We start from the raw sequence: 21,158 nt of genomic DNA, 5'->3' as shown, positions 1-21,158 counted from the left end.
CGACGGACCTGCCCGGTTCTGTAAGACTGACCAATCACAGCCTGAGCTGCTGGCAGACGACTGGACAGCCAGAAAATGTTTCAGAGAAGAGATGATTTTATTTGTCCAAAAATAGTTTTCATCAGAAATAAACATCACAGTTCACAACACTCCAGAGTACCACAGGGTACTACAGAGTACTCCAGAGTACCACAGGGTACTACAGAGTACTCCAGAGTACCACAGGGTACTACAGGGTACCACAGAGTACCACAGAGTACCACAGGGTACTACAGAGTACCACAGGGTACTACAAAGTACCACTGGGTACTACAGAGTACCACAGGGTACTGCAGAGTACCACAGGGTACTGCAGAGTACCACAGGGTACTACAAAGTACCACTGGGTACTACAAAGTACCACAGAGTACCACAGAGTACCACAGGGTACTACAGAGTACCACAGGGTACTGCAGAGTACCACAGGGTACTACAGAGTACCACAGGGTACCACAGGGTACTACAGAGTACCACAGGGTACCGCAGAGTACCACAGGGTACCACAGGGTACTGCAGAGTACCACAGGGTACTGCAGAGTACCACAGGGTACTACAAAGTACCACTGGGTACTACAGAGTACCACAGAGTACCACAGAGTACCACAGGGTACTACAGAGTACCACAGGGTACTGCAGAGTACCACAGGGTACTACAGAGTACCACAGGGTACCACAGGGTACTACAGAGTACCACAGGGTACCGCAGAGTACCACAGGGTACCACAGAGTACCACAGGGTACTACAGAGTACCACAGGGTACCACAGAGTACCACAGGGTACCACAGGGTACTACAGAGTACCACAGGGTACTGCAGAGTACCACAGGGTACTGCAGAGTACCACAGGGTACTACAGAGTACCACAGGGTACTACAGAGTACCACAGGGTACCACAGGGTACTACAGAGTACCACAGGGTACTGCAGAGTACCACAGGGTACTGCAGAGTACCACAGGGTACCACAGGGTACTACAGAGTACTACAGAGTACCACAGGGTACTACAGAGTACCACAGGGTACCACAGGGTACTACAGAGTACCACAGAGTACTACAGAGTACCACAGGGTACTACAGAGTACTACAGAGTACCACAGGGTACCACAGGGTACTACAGAGTACCACAGAGTACTACAGAGTACCACAGGGTACTGCAGAGTACCACAGGGTACTGCAGAGTACCACAGGGTACTACAGAGTACCACAGAGTACTACAGAGTACCACAGGGTACTACAGAGTACTACAGAGTACCACAGAGTACTACAGAGTACCACAGGGTACCACAGAGTACCACAGGGTACTGCAGAGTACCACAGGGTACTGCAGAGTACTACAGGGTACTACAGAGTACTACAGAGTACCACAGGGTACTACAGAGTACCACAGGGTACTACAGAGTACTACAGAGTACCACAGGGTACTACAGAGTACCACAGGGTACCACAGAGTACCACAGGGTACTACAGAGTACCACAGAGTACCACAGGGTACCACAGAGTACCACAGGGTACTACAGAGTACCACAGGGTACCACAGAGTACCACAGGGTACTACAGAGTACCACAGGGTACTACAGAGTACTACAGGGTACTGCAGAGACTGGCAGCTGGATGAGGTTTCTGTCCACAGGTGTATCTGTAGGGGGCGGAGCCTGATCCAAGGCTCAGCCTCTGCAGACATGTCTCCATTCACCCCTTCACACCGTCACCGTTGGTGTGTCCATTTAGTCAGCTGTCAGGAAATGATGTCACACGTCCAGGCCCTGCTGAGTCAGGAAGTCATCGAGCTCGCTCAGCCGCTCCACCAGCATCACGTCCACGTCGCTGCCGTCATCCAGCCCGCCGCCCTGGACGTGTCGCCGCACTGCGCCTCGTTTTCTGGGCGCCAAGGAAACAGGAAGACCCACCCCTGGAGGAAACAGGAAGCAGATCAGCGGCTGATGCTGATGAAGAACCAGAGGTGTTGGGTTCATGGCGGACCTTGGGGCTTCTTCCTCTTCCTGGGCTGAGTGAAGTCAGGGAAGAGGAGGAGCCGGCGACGTTTCTGCTGGCCAATCAGGAGCAGCGCTCCATCCTTCTCCCGAGGCTCCTCAAATATGGTTTCCAGGCTCCTGCAGGAAACACACAAAGCATTCTGGGAAGCTGAGTTGAAGCCGCCACCAGCTATGGGTTGTATCCCTAAATGATGTTAGCAACAGTCATTAGCCAATCGGGATCTAATGGCCCGATTGTCAGCACTGACTACAGGAAACACCAACACTAGAACAGATCCTGTCGGACCTCTGAGGTCTGGTACCGGTACCTACCTGATGTTGGGCGGGGCCTCATAGTTCTTGTTGGTGTAGATCTCCTCCAGGCTGAACTCCTTCTTCTTCAAACTGAGGAACACAGGAAGCAGCATCATCAACCAGAACCGCCCTGAGATCGAGTTCTGACAGGTCCACCAGAACCTTCCACAACCAGATCTATTGGCAGTGTTTCTCTGCTCTAATTGGACAGAAACCAGGAAGTTCTGTAGTCGTGGGAGACAAAGTGGATGGAGACGCTGGTTAAATCCAGCAGGTTCTGAGGATTCAACTGGGTCAGAACCAACATCACTCTGGAGAAAAATTTGGAAAAATCCTCAAAATTAACCTGGGATTTAATTTTAATTGGGAAAAACTGAAACACGGGTCTGAAACTATTACTGGGTCGGGTGAAGTCCAGCTTCTGAATGTTGGTTCTGATGGTCAGACGGGATGTGGAGGTCCAAACTGGACTGATGTGCAAAAGTTATAGTGATCTTCATGATGACCGCTCTAGTACCGTTTACACAGCGCCGCTCTTCAGCTGAACCATAACCTGTTGTTGCGGTCCAGCCGCTCATTAAGAAGTGACCTTTCACCTTTCGGCATGCTTTGAAACCGGGTTTCAGATCGGAACCGTCCTGTGAGAGGAGCCAAGGCCTGAGAGCGCACAAGCACAGAACCAACAGCTTATTCTGCGCTTCAACAGCTGGATAACAACAGAAACGGTGGCGAACAGCCCAACGTCTGGAAAGACAATGTAGCAGGTTACTGTTAAAATACTAGCGCCACCTAGGCTGCGTTCACACTGCAGCCTGAAGTGACCCAATTCTGATTTTTGTGACGTAATGCGACCTGTATCCGATCTTTTCATGGCAGTGTGAGCAGCTCAGGTCGGATTCTTTTCGAATGGGATCCATATTTGATACGTATCCGATTCAAATGCGACCATAACGTCCAGGTCGCATTCATCCGAACTGAACGTCACTGATTCTCAACAAATCTCACTATTCTGTGTCCTGACATGCAAACAGGAAGAAAAACATCAACCATGACGGACTACATGACGATTAAGTTGTTAATATGCTGCTCCGGTTGGACAACTTCAAATATGTAAGCTAAGCTCCACCGTTAGCCTCCATGTTTCCTCCCCAAGCACTGAGCAGCTCTTCTTCTTTCTATGGCGTTTGGCAGAACACTGAGAACGGCGACGCTATGGCGCCCTCTAGTGCTCATACGGGACACTTACAGGTCGCATGTACTGGCAGTGAACGCACCCTAGTGGCCTGGCAAGACAACTACAGCTGACGGGAAGTGTCTTGGCGACGCAGTGTAAACAGGAAGCGTATAAAGCGTATAAAATAAACGCTACGAGTACTACAGAACGCATGCGCTTCTTTTCCACAAACCGTTTTGTAGAAAAGGGTTTGTTCTTGACAGTCATTGGTCAAGAACACGGGAGCTAGAATTCTGATTGGCAGACATCTTTGTAGACGGAGCTCTTTAAGCCCTGAGAATGGCCAAACATAACCAGGAGACTTCATCATGTTTTAAACTGAATATGTTTCTACAGGATCCCCAAGACCATCCAACCAACTTCCTGCTGAAAGCTGCACAAACATTTACTGTTTTCTTACCGTTTCGCTTTGGGCAGTCCCATTGGTGTGAGAGGCGTCTCCCGTGGCAACGCACGCCGTATTCTGATCTGCGATACTCGTTTACTGAGCTGGGTCACAAGAACCATCATCATCATCATCATCATCATTACCATCATCATCATTACCATCATCGTCATCATCATCATCATTACCATCATCATCATCACCTTCGCATTTGTGCTGTGAAACTCTGAGAGCGCTGCTGATTGGTCAGCAGGGAGGGCAGCAGACAGCCCATTGGCTGAACATAAATTCAGTGCCAAGGCTCGTTGCCTTGGCAACCACAGGCTCCAGGTACCGTGATTGGACCGCAGCCTGTGATGACCCTGAGGAGAACCTGTAGAGCTGAAACAGAGATGGGTTCACCTGTTAGTGCTCACACACACACACACACACACACACACACAGTGTGTTTTCAGATGTTACCTGGTCATCGGTCTTCTTATGTAGCTGAGGGTGAAACAGAAGTTAGTTAGTAAATAAATAGATTAATGATGTAACTTATTAATCAGCTGATTGGTAATAAATCAGGAGAAACGGGAGGAACCAACGAGTCCATCACCATGGTAACAGACTGGACCCTAACCATACAGTAAAACCTAGAGTACGCCGTTTCCAACGGCAACGCAGCTCCATAGCCAGACCGACCTTGTGCTGGCAGCTACAGTGACCCCTAGAGGGGTGATGGGGAACTGCTGCCGTTCAGGCCTGAGCAATCGATCCACGTTAAAGCTTTCACAGAGCAGCGGCTGCTGCCTTGCAGCGAGGGAGTCCCGGGTTCAAATCCCACCGACCCCGCCCCCATCCCGACGGCCCCGCCCCCTACCTGTGGTCGCTGTCCAAACTGGGCGGTGCCGTCCAGTCCCTCAGAGGACGCAGAGGATTCCAACAAGCTCCGCCCTTCACCCAGTCTAACACTGTCTCCATGGCAACGGCAGACAGGTGCAGCACGGGGGCGGGGTTCTGGAGCCATGGCTGTAGGTGGGTCCGGTTGGAGGACAGGTGCGTGATGATGTCAGAGAACGTCCACTGTCCCGGTAACACAGCGAGGCCTTGTGATTGGCCGCAGGTCTGGCCAATCACAGCTGCCTGCACAGGAAGCAGTGCATGCTGGGAGCTAGGAAGGAAGCGGAGCAGGTCAGAACCGCGTCACCTGGGAGCTCCGCCCACCGTCAGAGACCCGGACTCACCTGTAGCCGTTCTTCTTCAGCAGCTCGCTGAAGCCCTGCTCTGATTGGCCGACCCTTCGTCTGCGTTTCCTCTGGTTGAAGTCATGGAGGACGAGATGCTCTGCCTCTTCTTCCTCAGGTCCTCCTCTTCCTCTGACGGAGACCGCCATCTGACCCACAAACCTCTCCTCTTCCTCCTCTTCATTCCCTGGAGGAAGAAAGCCTTCATGGCTTCTCCTCCTCTTCCTCCTCCTCACCTCCTCTCCTTCACTGCCCCTCCTACTCTTCTCTGATAGGCTGAAGCTGCAGGAAGGATTGCACTTCCACTTCATCAGGTCTGATGAAGTGGAAGAGGAAGTGACGACATGAGGCGACGATGCAGATGAGGAAGAGGAGCTGCAGGTGACACTAGGAGGACCTGGTGAGGAAGAAAGCAGGTGAGGTTAGGTGACTAAGGCAGATGATAAAGGGGGAGGAGCCTCTGGACACCTGGCAGTAAGCTCCTCCTCCTCCTCCTCAGCAGCGTTTCCCCCAGTGTATTACAGGCCTGGCGGGCCGCCAGGCTTTAGATGCTCCCCTGCCAGGCTGAGCGTTGTGTGTGTGTGTTTTTAATAAGTCGGACTCAAGCCTCTCTTCTGCGGTGAGCGTTTCACTGGCAGGGCAGTTATTCCTGGAAGGCAGATGGGTTTATAGTTTTTATAGTTGATGCCCCACCAATCAGACCGCCGGCGCCTCTGAGCATCGGCTGCTTCGCGCGCCGTTGTGCCTTGATCTCTGAAGTTCCCCTCTTCGCTCACAGAGGCTCATTCATGTCAACCCCCTGTGAAGATCCATGTTTCTTGATCAAAGTAGGAGTCGAGCTTAAATCCACCTCAAGATGCGCAAACAAAGGTTTTTATGTTGCGTTTACGTCTCAACATGCTGACTGTGTTTCTGCTCTGATAGTCTGAGTCCCGGTTAGCCGGTGCGTTGTGGTTCAGCCCGTGGAGGAGCTTCGTGCTCGCCTTGACTAGCGCAGCACGCTGGCTTGTTTGTTATGCTTTGCGGCGACACAATGCATATTAAATGCTGTCTACTTAAAATCAGGTGCAGCCGCGCAGAGATCAGAACTCGTCCCGTAAAGCTCAGGCAGCCGAGAGTCTCTGTGGCGATTGTTAAAAACTCAACAGACACAAAGTGGAAGAGCTACTAAAGCCCCATAAATTAAATCTCCCGTTTGTCCGTCTACATCCAGCAGATGCTCAGCGCAGTGGATTTAGCTCATCATGCAGGGCCGGTCCAATGTTGAATCAGGCCTTGAGCAGAATTTGATTTAAGGGCCCCATCAGCACCACTAACAGATTTAGTGAAACCTGGGAGAGGGGGCCTAGTTTAATTGGCTGAGCAGTCAATTATAATTGTACTTTCCTAAGATGTATTCATGAACAGCTAAAGTTCTAAGATTAAACTGAGCACCAAATTGTTTCTGTGGTAACAAAACAATCTATGTAGATTGTTCTCTGAACTTTTACAAAGCAAACTTGCCAGCTCCTCAAAATCTTAAATTTAAATGTTAGACAATTTAAAATCTTTTATCTATTCTGAAAGGATTAAGTCAAATTTAGCAGCATTGATGTTCTTAGTTAGATGTTCTAGTAGTTAAATGTTGTCTGCAACGTTTTCCAGTAACATAATTATTCAGTACATTTTACATTTGCTGTCAACTTCACATCTTTTAGTAGAAAACCCCGATGGCCCACCAGGCTGAGGTCAGGTAGCTAAACCAGCAGGGGGCCAAATGCACTTAAAGTTAAAGGAACATGCAAAATTCACTTTTTTCAATCTTCATTTTTTTGTGAACTTTGAGTGTCTAGGAGATCAAAAAACTAACATTTATTCTCCTAAAGATATCTCTATATTCTCTCTGGGTTAGATTTTTCAGTCAGTTCATTTTCTCTGCTGGGTTACAGTTAACCTGTTCTCGTCTGGCGGGTTAACCTGTTCTCGTCTGGCGGGTTAACCTGTTCTCGTCTGACGGGTTAACCTGTTCTCGTCTGGCGGGTTAACCTGTTCTCGTCTGACGGGTTAACCTGTTCTCGTCTGACGGGTTAACCTGTTCTCGTCTGACGGGTTAACCTGTTCTCGTCTGGCGGGTTAACCTGTTCTCGTCTGGCGGGTTAACCTGTTCTCGTCTGGCGGGTTAACCTGTTCTCGTCTGACGGGTTAACCTGTTCTCGTCTGACGGGTTAACCTGTTCTCGTCTGGCGGGTTAACCTGTTCTCGTCTGACGGGTTAACCTGTTCTCGTCATTGACGTCATCACTTGCTGTGGAAACGCTGAACAAGGTCAGGACTTCCAGTTTTGAGAATCGGCCATTTTTTTTCCTGGCGGTGATTTTGTATCCGAGTTCAGTTCTGCTGAAGCTGCAGGTCAGTGAGTTTAACGCTCAGGAGTCTCACGTCGCCGCGGCATCAGAGCCTCTAATGGTTAATGTCGGTTTCCTAGGGAACGTTCCCTCATCAGAGGGGAACGATCAGAGGGGAACGTCCGCTTGTGGAGACCTGAAGGACAGCGTCTCAGGAACCTCCGCCAGGATATCAGGAGGGATTTTCTGAAAGTCTTGGTCTGACTGAGGGTCGGTTCCTTCCTATGGAAGCGACGGACACAGCGACGCTAAGCTGCTAATAAAAGCTAATTGTAGACATGATGCTGTGTGTCGGTAGAGACGTCCTGGCCGCTGGTCAGCAGTGAGCCTCCGGTTAGCGCTGTGTGCTAGCTGCTAGCTGCTAGCTGCCTCCTGGAGGATCCAGCTGCTCCGCATGCTTTGGATATAATTATTAGTTTTTTCTGTTTTTGTCTCGGGGAACAAAAATGATCCAATTCGGTGACGTTAGCCAACTCCTTCATTATGTCGAGGCTTCGTTTAATCAAGTGAAGAATATAATAAACAATGTACATTTTTGAAGGAATTGTAAGTTTTGGCATATCACAAATAGTAATATATATTTTTTAAGTGCAACATGTTCAACTAATCCTGGATCCCTTTAAAAAACCAAGTTTCTGTAAAACGCCTGAGGTAAACGAGGAATTCAGACCAGATGGACTTCAGACAGACTATTAGTGAATAAGTTACATTGAAATGAAGATTTAAAGGTATGATGTATCATTTAATTCACATTTTGTGCTACAATTTTGATAATAATAAGTGACAATAACTCATCATCTATTAATGAACTTTCTTCAGGTCTCTGATTGGCTACGATTGCAGGATGCAGTCAACCAGTGCCGACCACAGCCAATCAGAACCTACCAGAGCAAACGAGAGCCAATCAGAACCTACCAGAGCAAACGAGAGCCAATCAGAACCTACCAGAGCAAACGAGAGCCAATCAGAACCTACCACAGCAAACAACAGCCAATCAGAACCTACCAGAGCAAACGAGAGCCAATCAGAACCTACCAGAGCAAACGAGAGCCAATCAGAACCTACCAGAGCAAACGAGAGCCAATCAGGGCCCACAAACACCTTTGACATCTCCAGGTGTTCTGAGTCCTTCGGTCAGCCGTCATATAAATGTGTGATTTGCATCAGTAAAATGCTCAATAACTGCATTAAATCATTTTTGAATTCACCAACGCACCTTTAAGGGTTAATAGTCCAACAACATAGACAGTTTTAGAGTTTAAACATAATTAATCTGCATTTATCGTAACGGTAGAAGAACTTTATCACGATAAACAACAAACCGCCAGCGCAGAATGGACCCACCTCCTCTTCCTCCCTCCTTCCTCTTCTTCCTCCTCTTCCTCTCCAGAGAGTCCAGGCGGCGGCCGAGCGATGACAAAGCTCCTCGCAGGAGGCGCCGCACCTCCATGCGGTGAGCTGCCAGGAGGCGGGGCAAGAGGGAGGCGCAGGAGCAGCAGGGAGGGGCCGGGGGGGCGGGGCCTCCTGCAGGTGAATAGCTGGAGTCAACACCTTTACCTGTGGACGCACAAATCAACAGAGAGACAAAACCACCTGCAAGAGCCTCATCTGCATCGGCCAATGGGAGATCAGTGGGCAGGGCTTCTGCTGTCGGGTCACGCCCCCTGGTCTCTGTCAGCGGGCGAGAGAGCATCTCAAGGCCTGGAGAGAGAGAGAGAGACAGAGGTGAACTGAGAGAAAACCTGCAGCATCTTTGATTATTGATCGGTTTCCAATCAGAGGAAACTGGTTCAAAAATCATGATCAGATATCAGCCAATCAGAGGCCAGTCTGGTTGGTCTAAAGACAGAAAAAACAGCAGAACGGTCCAGAACCAGAACCCTTCTGGACCTGAACCTCCTCCGCCTGTTCTTGCGAGTCTGGACTGGTTCTGTGGATGGGTCCAGGTGTCCCAACCTGCTGGACACCTGGACCCATCCAGGAGCACGATGGAGCTGTCTCCATGGAAACCAGGCTGGTTGACCTGCAGGCCCTGAGGGGGGTCATCAGGAAGGTCATAGAACCTGAAGGTGGGTTCTGGTCATGTGATCAGATTTACAGCAAAGTGACCCGACACCTGGTCTGATTGAAGGAAGGGCTGGTGGGCAGCTGGGTGGGCAGCTGGGTGGGCAGCTGGGTGGGCAGCTGGGTGGGCAGTTGGTGGGCAGCTGGTGGGCAGCTGGGTGGGCAGCTGGGTGGGCAGTTGGTGGGCAGCTGGTGGGCAGCTAGTGGGCAGCTGGGTGGGCAGTTGGTGGGCAGCTGGGTGGGCAGTTGGTGGGCAGCTGGTGGGCAGCTGGTGGGCAGCTGGTGGGCAGCTGGTGGGCAGCTAGTGGGCAGCTGGTGGGCAGCTAGTGGGCAGCTGGGTGGGCAGTTGGTGGGCAGCTGGTGGGCAGCTGGTGGGCAGCTGGTGGGCAGCTAGTGGGCAGCTGGTGGGCAGCTAGTGGGCAGCTGGGTGGGCAGTTGGTGGGCAGCTGGTGGGCAGCTGGGTGGGCAGCTGGGTGGGCAGTTGGTGGGCAGTTGGTGGGCAGCTGGTGGGCAGCTGGGTGGGCAGCTGGGTGGGCAGTTGGTGGGCAGCTGGTGGGCAGCTAGTGGGCAGCTGGGTGGGCAGTTGGTGGGCAGCTGGGTGGGCAGTTGGTGGGCAGCTGGTGGGCAGCTGGTGGGCAGCTAGTGGGCAGCTGGTGGGCAGCTGGTGGGCAGCTGGTGGGCAGCTAGTGGGCAGTTGGTGGGCAGCTGGTGGGCAGCTGGTGGGCAGCTAGTGGGCAGTTGGTGGGCAGCTGGTGGGCAGCTAGTGGGCAGTTGGTGGGCAGCTGGTGGGCAGCTAGTGAGCAGCTGGTGGGCAGCTGGTGGGCAGCTGGTGGGCAGCTAGTGGGCAGCTAGTGGGCAGCTGGTGGGCAGCTGGTGGGCAGCTGGGTGGGCAGCTGATGGACAGCTAGTGGGCAGCTAGTGGGCAGCTAGTGGGCAGCTGGTGGGCAGCTGGTGGGCAGCTAGTGGGCAGCTAGTGGGCAGCTGGGTGGACAGCTGATGGACAGCTAGTGGGCAGCTGGTGGGCAGCTGGTGGGCAGCTGGGTGGGCAGCTGGTGGGCAGCTCGGGCTCCAGCTCCGGCTCCGGGCCTGCTGGGCCTCCTGCAGCTTTCAGATGCGTCTCCACTTCAACACCTGAGTCACACACTGAGCTCGTCAGCAGAACCGGACTGGACCGATTCAGCTGCTGGATCCAGGTGTGTTGGACCAGAGAGACGTTAAGAGCTGCAGGACCGGGACTGTCCAGCCCTGATTTAAGGGAGGAGTGTCCATCTGGGTCCTCTCCTCGGCTGGAGACAGAACCAGCCTGACCCACGTATTTCCCAGCAGAACCAGCAGGTTCTGGATCTGTTGGCGCTCGTGCAGGTAGCAGATGTAGCTCCGGTTAGCATACTGTGCGGCGCGTGGGGCTCTGAAAACGGGTCGAACCGGGACATGTAGCGGCAGGTTACCTTCCCGGGGTCCGCTAGCTGCTCCTCGGGCTCATTTCGGCGGCTTCCCGGCCCACTGGACCCGGATTATCCGCACCGATCGGGGCTGCAGTTTTTTGGACCGGTGCAACGCTAGCGGAAGTGTCTCAAGCATATTTCCGTCGGGGATTTCAAAATAATATCATTCAACAACTCTAGAGCGAACATAAGGGGCAGACTGTCAAAATAAAAGCCACAATACAACCGATAAAACGTTTGAACCGGGTTTAACTTGGTTAATGGTTCGGCTGGGAGATTCAGACCAAAACCAAATTCACCTCCAATTCCTTTCCTCATGTGGCAGAGAGCGACTTTCCAGATCAACCGGAAGCAGTTCGGTTCTTTCTGGTTCAGTAAAACCCACATGAACTAAACCCTACCGAACCTGGTCGAACCAGGCAGGCAAACGTCCAGGTAAAAGTTCAATTTGCTTTTTAATACAATCTATTGTTATTATTAGATGTTGGAAACAGACTCGACCAGAGGCCGTTGCCATGGTAATTCGGTCACGTGGTTTCCGGGTTTTTACAGTGATTCTTGAGAAAAGGGACAAAATGGGTTTTAATTTTCCCATAATTGTTTTTTCGTTATTTCTCAACCTGATGTATGCAAATATGACAAATAATGTTTTGGAAATGTAAAGTTGCTGAGGTACAGGCTCCCAGTTGCAACATTTTTTAAAAAAAGTACAAATTTAATCGACCTGACCCAGAACTTTGTCATCCCCATCTGACAAAAATAAATATAAAATGATTTTTAAAATACCCTAATAGTGATATTTGTACTCATTTCACAGACAAATGCTTCTCAAGAAACAAAAGAAAAAATATTTACAACAAAAAAGTCCATCTGACGGAGTTGACACAGAACTGAAGGTGACAAACTAGTGAGTAAAAAGAAATACTTGATACATGTGAAGTAATGCAATTTATGTAAAATACATTAAAATGAATTAATTGCACATTTCAGTGAGATTTATAAACACCATCACTGATAGAGCCTCAAAAGCTGATGGAGTTGACGAAATGCCAAACTACCTCAACATGCACCCAGAAGACTCCATTTGTTAAATCCGCTGGATGTGAAGTCTGGGAACAGATTAATGAATTACACTGGATGACTTTGAGCTCCAATACATGGCGGCAGTTCAGTTGGAAAAACTCCAGTTCAGAAAAAACAGCAGGGCAGCAGAGACACATGCTGGAGACTCTGTGGAACAAATGGAGCAAATCATCATCACATCTTCTGGGGTTGTCTGGTGATTAAGGCTTTTTGGGAACAAATGTGTTCCCACCTAAATAACATCTTTACTGAAAGAATCCCATGTGAATCTTAGGAAACATTTCATTTGATAAATGGAGGATAAAAACTGCTGTTAGTGCAAAAAGTCCATCACTAGAAGATGGTTAAAGCCCGAAGCACCACAGTGGATAATTGGGTCAACATTGTACATTTACATTCTGGAGAAGTTATCATTTTCTGTTCAAGGTCGAAGAGAATCTTTCTTCAGGATCTGGTCTAAATGGACCAACTGTGTAAACTCAGTCATTCCTGTGGACTAAATATGTCCATTACATGCAAGTCTTGTTGTTGTGCTGTGTATTGTACCTCAGTTCAGGATTATGGCAAATTTATGCTCTTGATTGTGTTTTTCCCCTAACGACAGAAAAATGAGACCAGACCCTCTGTACCCCGATACTCACTCTTCTGTTATGGATGCTTGGTTATGATACAAAAACCTGGATTGGCTTATGTTTTTCCTTCTCTTCCTTCCTTTGTGGTGGAAGCTGGATTGTACTAAATAATTGTATCTTGCCTTTCCAAATAAAAAATGAAAACAAAGAAAAAACGCTGGATGAGTTACTTCCAGCGGTTTTTAATTCTTCGCAGCAGTGGAGCCGCGTCCTCAGTGGTTGAGCGGCGGACTGCGCATGTTACAGGTGAACTCAAGGTAAACTCCCGACTCCTCAAATGGATGAACACAACGTTGCATCCTCTTTAGTTTTCTCTGGTCTGCAATGGAGACTTGAATTTAACGCTCCATTTCAACCAAAGGTTTTGAAAGCGCTTCCTGACCAGACGCTCCAAAGCGTCCGGTCCGTAGCTCTTCAACTCGCTGTCAGCTCCCGGTCAGAAAGACGCATTTAGTTCAGAGACCATGAGATGATAATCAGAAAGGATTTTTTAAATTAGTTGATTTCTGTTGCCTCAGAGATTAAATCTTAGGGTAAAGTCTATAATGTCTGTGATGTGAACCAGTCATGTCCTGCCAGCATGCCTAGGTGGGCCCCATGTGGGGAAAAGGAGGACAGACCAGATGGGTCCCATATGGGTTTGTCCATGGGTCCCACGGTGGCCCCAAATGGGCCCTACATGGTGGTGGGCCCACATAGGTTTGTCCATGTAGGGCCCACGTAGGCTGTGGCCCTACATGGACAGACCCATCTGGTCTGTCCTCCTTTTCCCCACATGGGGCCCACCTAGGCCTGTTGGCAGGGATGGGTGTTAATTAGAACCTGTCAAATGACCAATGGGCTTTAAATTTTCCAGTGGTTTAAGAAATAACTGGTCAAATACGGAAAATATTCGGTTAACGGACCTCTGTGTCAGGAAACCACTTGGTTAAGCTGCCGCCATCTTGCTTGCTCACCTGGAAGCCTCTAATTGAATTTTTTAAATATTTACTTAAATCTCAGGAAGTCACCAAGCACTGTTGCTAATATTAGCCGTCATTTGGCTGGTGGACATAAATACTGTATAGTAATATTATAATCACAAAATGGAAACTGTAATATGTCCATCTTACTTTTGAAAAAGTTTTCTTTTTTTGCTATAGTGGCCTTTATTTGATAGTTAATTGACAGGAAAGTGGGTAATGAGAGAAGGGAAGACACACGGCAAAGGTCACCAAGGCCTGGAAACGAACGTGCGACAGCTGCGTCGAGGACTTGGGCCTCCATATGTGGGTTGTGCTTAACCACTGTGCCACCACAGCACACCTGTGAAAAGTTATCTTTCAGGCCCTCATGTCAATAGTCCATTGATTTGAACAACATATCCGCCAGTCCTGAGGCTTCTGCTGCTGTTTTGGTTTAGTTAAGTTAGTTAAGTAGGAGGGACGACCGCTCCAAGATGGCTACCCAAGCAGCCAATCAGGGGCTTACTCTACTATTTCTATACTACGCCCTCCTAATGGTAGGCGGAGCTTCATAAACCATGCCTGCAGGAAGTCTTCAGCAGACTGGACACCTGGTTTTCCTCAGATTCACAATCGCTGACGCCCTCAGAGCTGCAACTGGATCAGTTTTCAGGTTTGATTGTCTTTATTTTTCCGTTTAACTTATATGGAGCTCAATTCTACAAGATTCATAGACTTTCTCAGCACCAAGTTGTTTTTCCTCTCAGAAGAATGGTGCCTGACCTTTACCCTGCAACCACACCTTGACCTGCTCACATTTCAGCCTGTGTGTGTGTGTGTGTGTGTGCATGTGTGTGTGTGTGCAGTGGCGCAACTACACATTATTCAGTTGGATGCGAAAACATAGATCGGGCCCCCCCCACCCCCCAATGAGGGAAGGAGCGTCAGGGTGAAGGAGAGACGCTCACTCCCCACGCCCCTGACGCGACGATACGTGAAGGGTAAAACTCGCCACATTTACCTCGTTACGTGCGCGAGGTGAAGGAGCGCAATGCGCGCTGAAGTGTATGGGAAAACATCATCGGCTCGCCGCCCCCTCCAGACGGGGTTTTGGCGCCCCCTCTGGGGCTGCGCCCCTATGCGTTGCATACCCTCCATACCCACTTTTTGCGCCACTGTGTGTGTGTATGCATGTGCGTGTGTGTGTGTTCACATTTCAGCCTGTGTGTGCGTGTGTGTATGCATGTGCGTGTGTGTGTGTGTTCACATTTCAGCCTGTGTGTGTGTGTGTGTATGCATGTGCGTGTGTGTTCACATTTCAGCCTGTGTGTGTGTGTGTGTGTTTTCCACCTTTAGATTTTGCTCTAATCTTTCCTGCAGTTTTCTGACTGGTTGTTTTTGTTGTTTCTGACTGAACTCTTCTATCGTCCTCATCCAGAATTAGTTCATGTAATTAAGTACATTTCTTCTTCCAATAGGGAACCAGGTTTAATTCTTTTCTCCCTGACAACTCTTCATCTGTGTTTACAGTTTTAGAAGTGATGATGATGATGCTCTGAGCTGCTGTCCAATCAGAGAACAGCTCCCAGTAACCTTTGCTCCGGTTGGACTCTGGATCTTTAGCTACAGGCAAACACAGGGTCCTCCATCTCCTGGCGGTGTGATCCACAATGAAGTTCCCTTCTCCTCTTACTCTCCTTCCTTCCTTCCTGCTGCTCGGCGTCTTCTTCCCTGCAGCTGATAGTGGACACTTTCTGGCCTTCCCAGGTGAGTACAGCCACTGGCTGAACATGCGGACCATCATAGAGGAGCTTGTGAGAAGAAACCACAAGGTGACCGTCCTGGTGCCGGACGCTTCGCCGTCGGTAAACTATAACAGCAGTCAAGACGCCGCCAAGTACAACTTCTTGGTGTTCAAGGTAGCGGCATCCAACCAATGACTGTCCGTCTATCAGTATCAGTGTTAAACATTACCTAGGCTACTTGTGAGTGGTTCCACTCCTGACTCTTGAGCTCACTGACAGTTAATCGAATTGATCACTTCCTTGTGCTTCTGTTCTCAGGTTCCATTCAGTAGATCAGATATGAACAACATTATGCAGGATTTTATTCAGTTCTCCATGTACAAAGCCCATAACTCCTCCCTGCTGGATCGCTTTCTGGTGCCACTGACGATCTTGGGGAAGCTCTCCCAAATTGGGAAGCAGCAGTGTGACGCCATGCTGAAAAACCAGCAGTTGATGGCGACCCTGCGTGATGCCGCCTTTGATGTGGTCATCTTGGACCCCATGGTGATGTGTGGCGATCTGGTGGCCGAGGTGCTCGGTTTGCCTCTGGTCCTTTCGCTGCGGTTCTCATTCGGCAGCACCATGGAGCGTCACTGCGGTCAAGCCCCGATGCCGGCATCCTTCATCCCCGCGTCTCCACTGCCGTACAGCGACCACATGACTTTCAGGGAACGGCTGGTCAACATGCTGACCTACACAGGGACGTCTGTGTTGAGCGAATTGTATTGGAGAACGACAGTTGATTCTTTCTACACTGACATCAAAGGTTGGTGCTTATCATTTGTAATATAAATCCATCATAAAAAGCCCCAAAAAGAGAGCATGAACCCCCCACAGGGTAGGACCAGGGAGGAGACATCCGCTCCATCAGAGCTCTGAGTTTCATTCTATAGTCCCACAGCTGCTATCTGCTTCACAAGTTTATCATCATTCTAATGTTGAAATATGATGTTTGTTTATCTGTTGCAAGTTTGTTTGGCTGGTATACATGATATAAAGACTGAGGAAGGCATGTCTATCACACCTCATGATCAAATACCAGAAAATACATTCAGACCGTCAGGGTTTGGGTTGAATTTCTGAAGTGCTTTTCCTCCAGAAAAATACATTTGAGTTGCGTTTGTGTAAACAGGAAGTCCTACCAGCTTCTGTAGCTCCCTGGGGAGGGCTGATGTCTGGCTGATCAGGACCTTCTGGGACATCGAGACGCCACGGCCAATACCTCCAAACTTTTTCTATGTGGGCGGTCTTCACTGCAGACCAGCCCATCCGCTGCCAGAGGCATGGTTCAACTTCCTGTTTCACTTACAGCTCAAAGTGATGAAATTACTTTAAGCTTGTGTCACTTCCTGCAGGACCTGGAAGCCTTCGTGCAGAGCTCTGGAGATGCTGGCATAGTGGTTGTCACCTTCGGCTCCATGGTAACCAATCTGGCACCGGACAGAGCTAATGTCATTGCCTCTGCTTTGGGACGACTACCACAGAAGGTCAGAGGCTCCACCCACTCACTTCCTGTCACCGTTTCCTCTCACCACTTAACCACTGTTGTCATGTGACATCTTTCAGGTAATTTGGCGTTATCGTGGCAAAACCCCGGCAACTCTGTCACCAAATACAAAGATTTTACATTGGATCCCTCAGAATGACTTGCTTGGTATGACTTCCTCTCTCAGCTTTTCAAACTAAAAGTCTGCTCTCTGTTCCTCTCTCTGTTAGAGCTTTTCAAAGTAACACTATGTGAATTTGTCATTTGGTAGTAAATCAGCGGCAGCTTTCTTTTTCTTTTAAATAAAACCTTCACAATAAGAGCCCTATGACCTTCAGGACACCAACTGACCCGGGCCTTTGTGACACACGGCGGGACGAACGGTTTATACGAGGCGTTGTTTCATGGCGTTCCAGTGGTCGGCATCCCGCTGTTTGGTGATCAGCCAGACAATCTGGCCCGTCTGAGCCGCCGTGGTGCTGCTGTCGTCCTCCACTTCAACCACATGACAGTGGATGAGCTGGTGCAGGCGCTGCATGCCGTCATCAATGAACCCAGGTGGGCATAAATGTCATGAGTTGGGTTAGAGGTGGTAAGTTAGATGTTGTTGGACCCAGGTTAAGATGCAAATGTTGAGCAATGAGACAACGTTTAGTAACTGGTGGTTGCTAAACAAAAGGATCTGATGGAGAACAAGAAACGCAGGTGGGATTAAATACACAGGGAAGGTAATCAGGGAACATGAGACACAGCTGGGAGCCATCAGGGGCAGGAGACAGAACAGGAACCAAATTAACACGGAAAGAAAACAAATCCTCACCATAACATCACAGGAAGCAGGATTTTAGTTTGAAAGGGTGCTTGTTTATGACTGCTGTCTCTGAAATAAATCTCCTGACCTGTTCTTGTTGCAGCATCTTCACAGTAAAAGTGTTGACTTGTTTTTCTTCCCATGATGCTCAGCTTCAGGTCCAACATGCAGCAGCTGTCTTCGCTGCAGCATCAGCAGCCGGTGGCACCACTGAACACCGCCGCCTTCTGGTTGGAGTTTGTGTTGAGGCATGGAGGAGCTAAACACCTGAGGCTGGCGTCACATGACCTGTACTGGTTCCAGTACTACAGCTTGGACACAGGAGTGACTATACTGTTCATCATAGCTGTTGGCTCCGCCCTCTGCTGGGTGGGGCTTCGCTGTGTCCTGCGCCACTGCAAAGGTCGAGCACGAAGAGAGAAGAATGACTGACCAGCTGCTTTGAACGTTATTGTTTTATCGGGATCTGTTTGGTCCAAGCAGAACACCAGATGCAGTTTTCAGGGTTTCTTCACATTTTCCTTGAATTGCTCCTAAGGAGACTCTGTTTGACTACAACACACTTTGATCAGACCCAAACTCTGAGCAGGCTATTGGATCATGTATGTTTATGAATATATTAACCAGCAAGGTAACAAAAGATAACATGATATGACAAAAACACATAATCACCTGGGAATTATTTACACTGATGCACCAGAGTTTTTATCATATTCTGGAAGAATAATGCATGGATAGCATCTGTTCAATGTAATATCAGAAATGCCTCAGAGACGACGGCCATGCAACAATAAGGCTGCATTGTGTATTTTTATATGCATGACACAGGTACTGTATACACAACCATCACTACACAATCACAGTATCTGGACACATCACCAACTTACACACAGAACATTTGTAATATATTCCTAAGGTGATAACTATAATTCTGGATTAGAAGTGCTCACTATCAATCTTCTAACACAATACGTTTATATTTTTATTGATTTCATAACTTTATGTAAACATCAACTAAAGTAAATAAAAACAACCCTAACCCTACAGGGTGGAGAGGATAGAAACCACAACACCTTTCAATGTCTTGAAATGGGCAGAGCTTCAGATTTGCTCATGTTTACCCATGAACAAATGTCTCAACAAATTTTTGTATGAAGCATTTATGACATAAAACCCAAGATGTCTTAAATTTCATATACATACTTTTTAAATTGCAAAACAAATTATCTTGCAGATGCAGATGTTTAACACTGTAAATTGTATTGATTTGATCAAAATGCAGAGACCTTTAGTCCCTGGAGATTAAAATATCTGTCCAACCCAGCTTTGTTTTAATTTTCATGTTTTTCTTATAAAGTTGTTTCTTGTAACATTACTATGTCTATGTCACATTCAACAAATCAAAGGATGTGAAAACATTACTAGAATGGAGATAAAACATTTTCTCAGTTTTTGTCTCAAAGATTGGACTGTGGGTAATTTAATTCTCATTGAAAAAAGAAACAGGGTTGGATCAGCAGATTAACTCCAAACAGGTTTGATTATCTTTAAGGTGATCAAGGTGTGGAGACAATCACACGTGTCAGTAGCTGCATGAAGGTGAGCCGCATAATTGTGGAGCATTTTTGCTCTGATGGAGAACATCCCCAATGGATGGATTCAGAGGGAGCGATTAATCAGAGATCATATTCATCTGCTGTTGATGGTTTATCAGCGTTTAGATTAATCCAGACTGATCATCCTGGAGCCATGTGGTACCGGTACCGGTGCAACTACAGCCATCCTTCAGTCCAGCCGCCCACTTTGTTAATGAGCTTTATGGACATAAAGCATCTTTGTTCTGTAAATGTACAACTTATGCACATGATTCTATTTAGCTATGTTTGATTAGGTTTTGATCTGGATTATTTGGAGAGCTCCATTTTCAATGACAGTCCTATGCTGCCATCTAGTGGAGGGGTAGGGTTATAGGATGAAACCCACTTGCACATTTCAGCAAACAAAATAAACAAAAAATGTTAGGAAGGACAATCTTGGCACAGAGAATATGTGGAAGGGGCCTCACATAACCCTCCAAGTTTGGTCGGTGTGGCTCCTTCCTTTGACCCAGCTGCCATTGGCCTCCATTCATTTGAAGAATTGCTCACTCAAAACAACTCCAAAAATATAAGTGCTCTTTTCACCAAACTTGGTTTTCTATGCTCCCTCCACCCCTCTGCATGTGCCCACCACATTTGGTGGTCCAAACTAAAGACTCCCATTCATTTTTCTGCCTAGTCAGTCTGGCTAGGAATATAGAGCTGGGTTTTAACCCTCAGTGGCCTCTTACTTCAACTTAGCCAGATTTTATTCCATTTTTATTTGTTTTTTAACTCTGTTTTGGAAATAAATCACACTTTACTTTTAAAATATCATCTCTGAGCCTCTGTTGGATGAAGGATTTGCTGCTCTGAAGACTGGACTTTAGTTTTAAGCATCTACTCTTTTAACCATGTTTTATTTGATTTGATTTTTATTCAAACTCAATTTTTAAGACAGAAATCACAGCACAGATTCAAATATCATCTCTGTGCTTCTGCTATTTGACAAAAATGTGTGTAAATGCCATTCTGAACATCAGAAATGGCCTTTAAAATGTCCGTCAGCATTTCAGCATTTCCCAGAATGCATTGCATAGTGGGGCTTCAAATTGTGGCTTGTATTTCAACTGTCTTTACTGCAAACCTTAACAAACCATATACTGTTGTGATCAGAATGAACTCAGCTGTTGAACTGTTTGACTTAGAATGAACTTGGAAACATTTAGAAAATTGGCACCATGACTCAGAATGGGGTGCATTTTGTTGAACTGCTGCCTGTGATCATAGATGACATCCCATGGTGGCAGCTTTGGGTAAGTTAATATGGTTATGTACTCTTTTTAAATCACATAATACTGATCATTCTAGAGGTCTTGCGGTGTATGATGGCACTAGAATGACTCTTTACTCATACTGGGTTGATAAATCCCAGCAGGTACCTAGAGACTTGGAAGGCTGCAGCTTGGGTTAGGATGGGAGAGAACTTATGTCAGTTTACTACTAGGTCAAATTCTTTGGTGTTTTCTGTGGTCAGAAGAACACTTAAAACCTTGAACAAAACTAGTATTTGGGAATCGCTCAGGCAGGAAAAATTAGTAAGGTCTAGGTCAGGGGTGTCAAACTCCAGTCCTGAAGGGCCGCTGTCCTGCAGTTTTTAGATGTGCCACAGGTACAAAACACCTGAATCAAATGGCTTAATAACCTCCTCAGTTCTCCAGAGCCTTGCTAATGACCTAATTATTCTATTCAGGTGTGGTGCAGCAGAGGCACTT

The 21,158-nt window shown here is 48.0% G+C and overlaps 2 protein-coding genes across 4 annotated transcripts; one reads left to right on the top strand and one right to left on the bottom strand.

Moving 5' to 3' along the window:
• Nucleotides 1–78: 78 nt before the first annotated feature.
• LOC103460428 (uncharacterized) lies at nt 79–11,528 on the bottom strand. 3 transcript variants are annotated; one of them, XM_081613180.1, is made up of 11 exons: nt 11,067–11,507; nt 9,148–9,255; nt 8,899–9,078; nt 5,172–5,568; nt 4,808–5,098; nt 4,408–4,431; nt 4,149–4,326; nt 3,961–4,049; nt 2,345–2,416; nt 2,019–2,149; nt 79–1,947 (listed from the first exon to the last, which is right to left on the bottom strand). In XM_081613180.1, the coding sequence occupies exons 2-11, from the start codon at nt 9,245–9,247 to the stop codon at nt 1,787–1,789; spliced, it is 1,623 nt and encodes a 540-aa protein (XP_081469306.1). In that variant the 5' UTR covers nt 9,248–9,255; nt 11,067–11,507; the 3' UTR covers nt 79–1,786. The 3 variants fall into 3 exon arrangements, 2 of the variants coding, with proteins under 2 accessions (XP_081469306.1, XP_008400806.1); XM_008402584.3 differs by having other exon boundaries at nt 8,899–9,255; nt 11,067–11,512; XR_014090044.1 differs by having other exon boundaries at nt 1,809–1,947; nt 2,019–2,172; nt 8,899–9,255; nt 11,067–11,528.
• Nucleotides 11,529–15,392: 3,864 nt separating this feature from the next.
• LOC103460427 (UDP-glucuronosyltransferase 2C1) lies at nt 15,393–19,129 on the top strand. The gene is made up of 7 exons (XM_017303313.2): nt 15,393–15,641; nt 15,786–16,275; nt 16,642–16,790; nt 16,865–16,996; nt 17,076–17,163; nt 17,334–17,553; nt 17,959–19,129. Exons 1-7 carry the CDS (start codon nt 15,393–15,395, stop codon nt 18,236–18,238), a joined length of 1,608 nt encoding a protein of 535 aa, XP_017158802.1. The 3' UTR covers nt 18,239–19,129.
• The last annotated feature ends 2,029 nt before the right edge of the window (nt 19,130–21,158 follow it).

This window comes from Poecilia reticulata, chromosome 12 (genome assembly GCF_904066995.2).
Source record: "Poecilia reticulata chromosome 12, P_reticulata-male-v2, whole genome shotgun sequence".
In the NCBI taxonomy this organism is placed as follows: Eukaryota; Metazoa; Chordata; class Actinopteri; order Cyprinodontiformes; family Poeciliidae; genus Poecilia; species Poecilia reticulata.
Note: the sequence above shows the minus strand (reverse complement) of the source record. Positions and strands in the feature narration are given on the sequence as shown.

Bases quoted from the DNA above. Each gene is read 5' to 3' on its own strand.
- LOC103460428 (XM_008402584.3), bottom strand. From the start codon at position 9,247: ATGCTCTCTCGCCCGCTGACAGAGACCAGGGGGCGTGACCCGACAGCA. The intron at 5,569-8,898 runs GTGGGTCCATTC...CTTCCTCACCAG, and splicing joins GAAGGAGGGAGGAAGAGGAG to GTCCTCCTAGTGTCACCTGC. The intron at 2,417-3,960 runs GTAAGAAAACAG...TGTGTTCCTCAG, and splicing joins GGACTGCCCAAAGCGAAACG to TTTGAAGAAGAAGGAGTTCA.
- LOC103460427 (XM_017303313.2), top strand. From the start codon at position 15,393: ATGAAGTTCCCTTCTCCTCTTACTCTCCTTCCTTCCTTCCTGCTGCTC. The intron at 15,642-15,785 runs GTAGCGGCATCC...TTCTGTTCTCAG, and splicing joins ACAACTTCTTGGTGTTCAAG to GTTCCATTCAGTAGATCAGA. The intron at 16,276-16,641 runs GTTGGTGCTTAT...TTGTGTAAACAG, and splicing joins TTTCTACACTGACATCAAAG to GAAGTCCTACCAGCTTCTGT.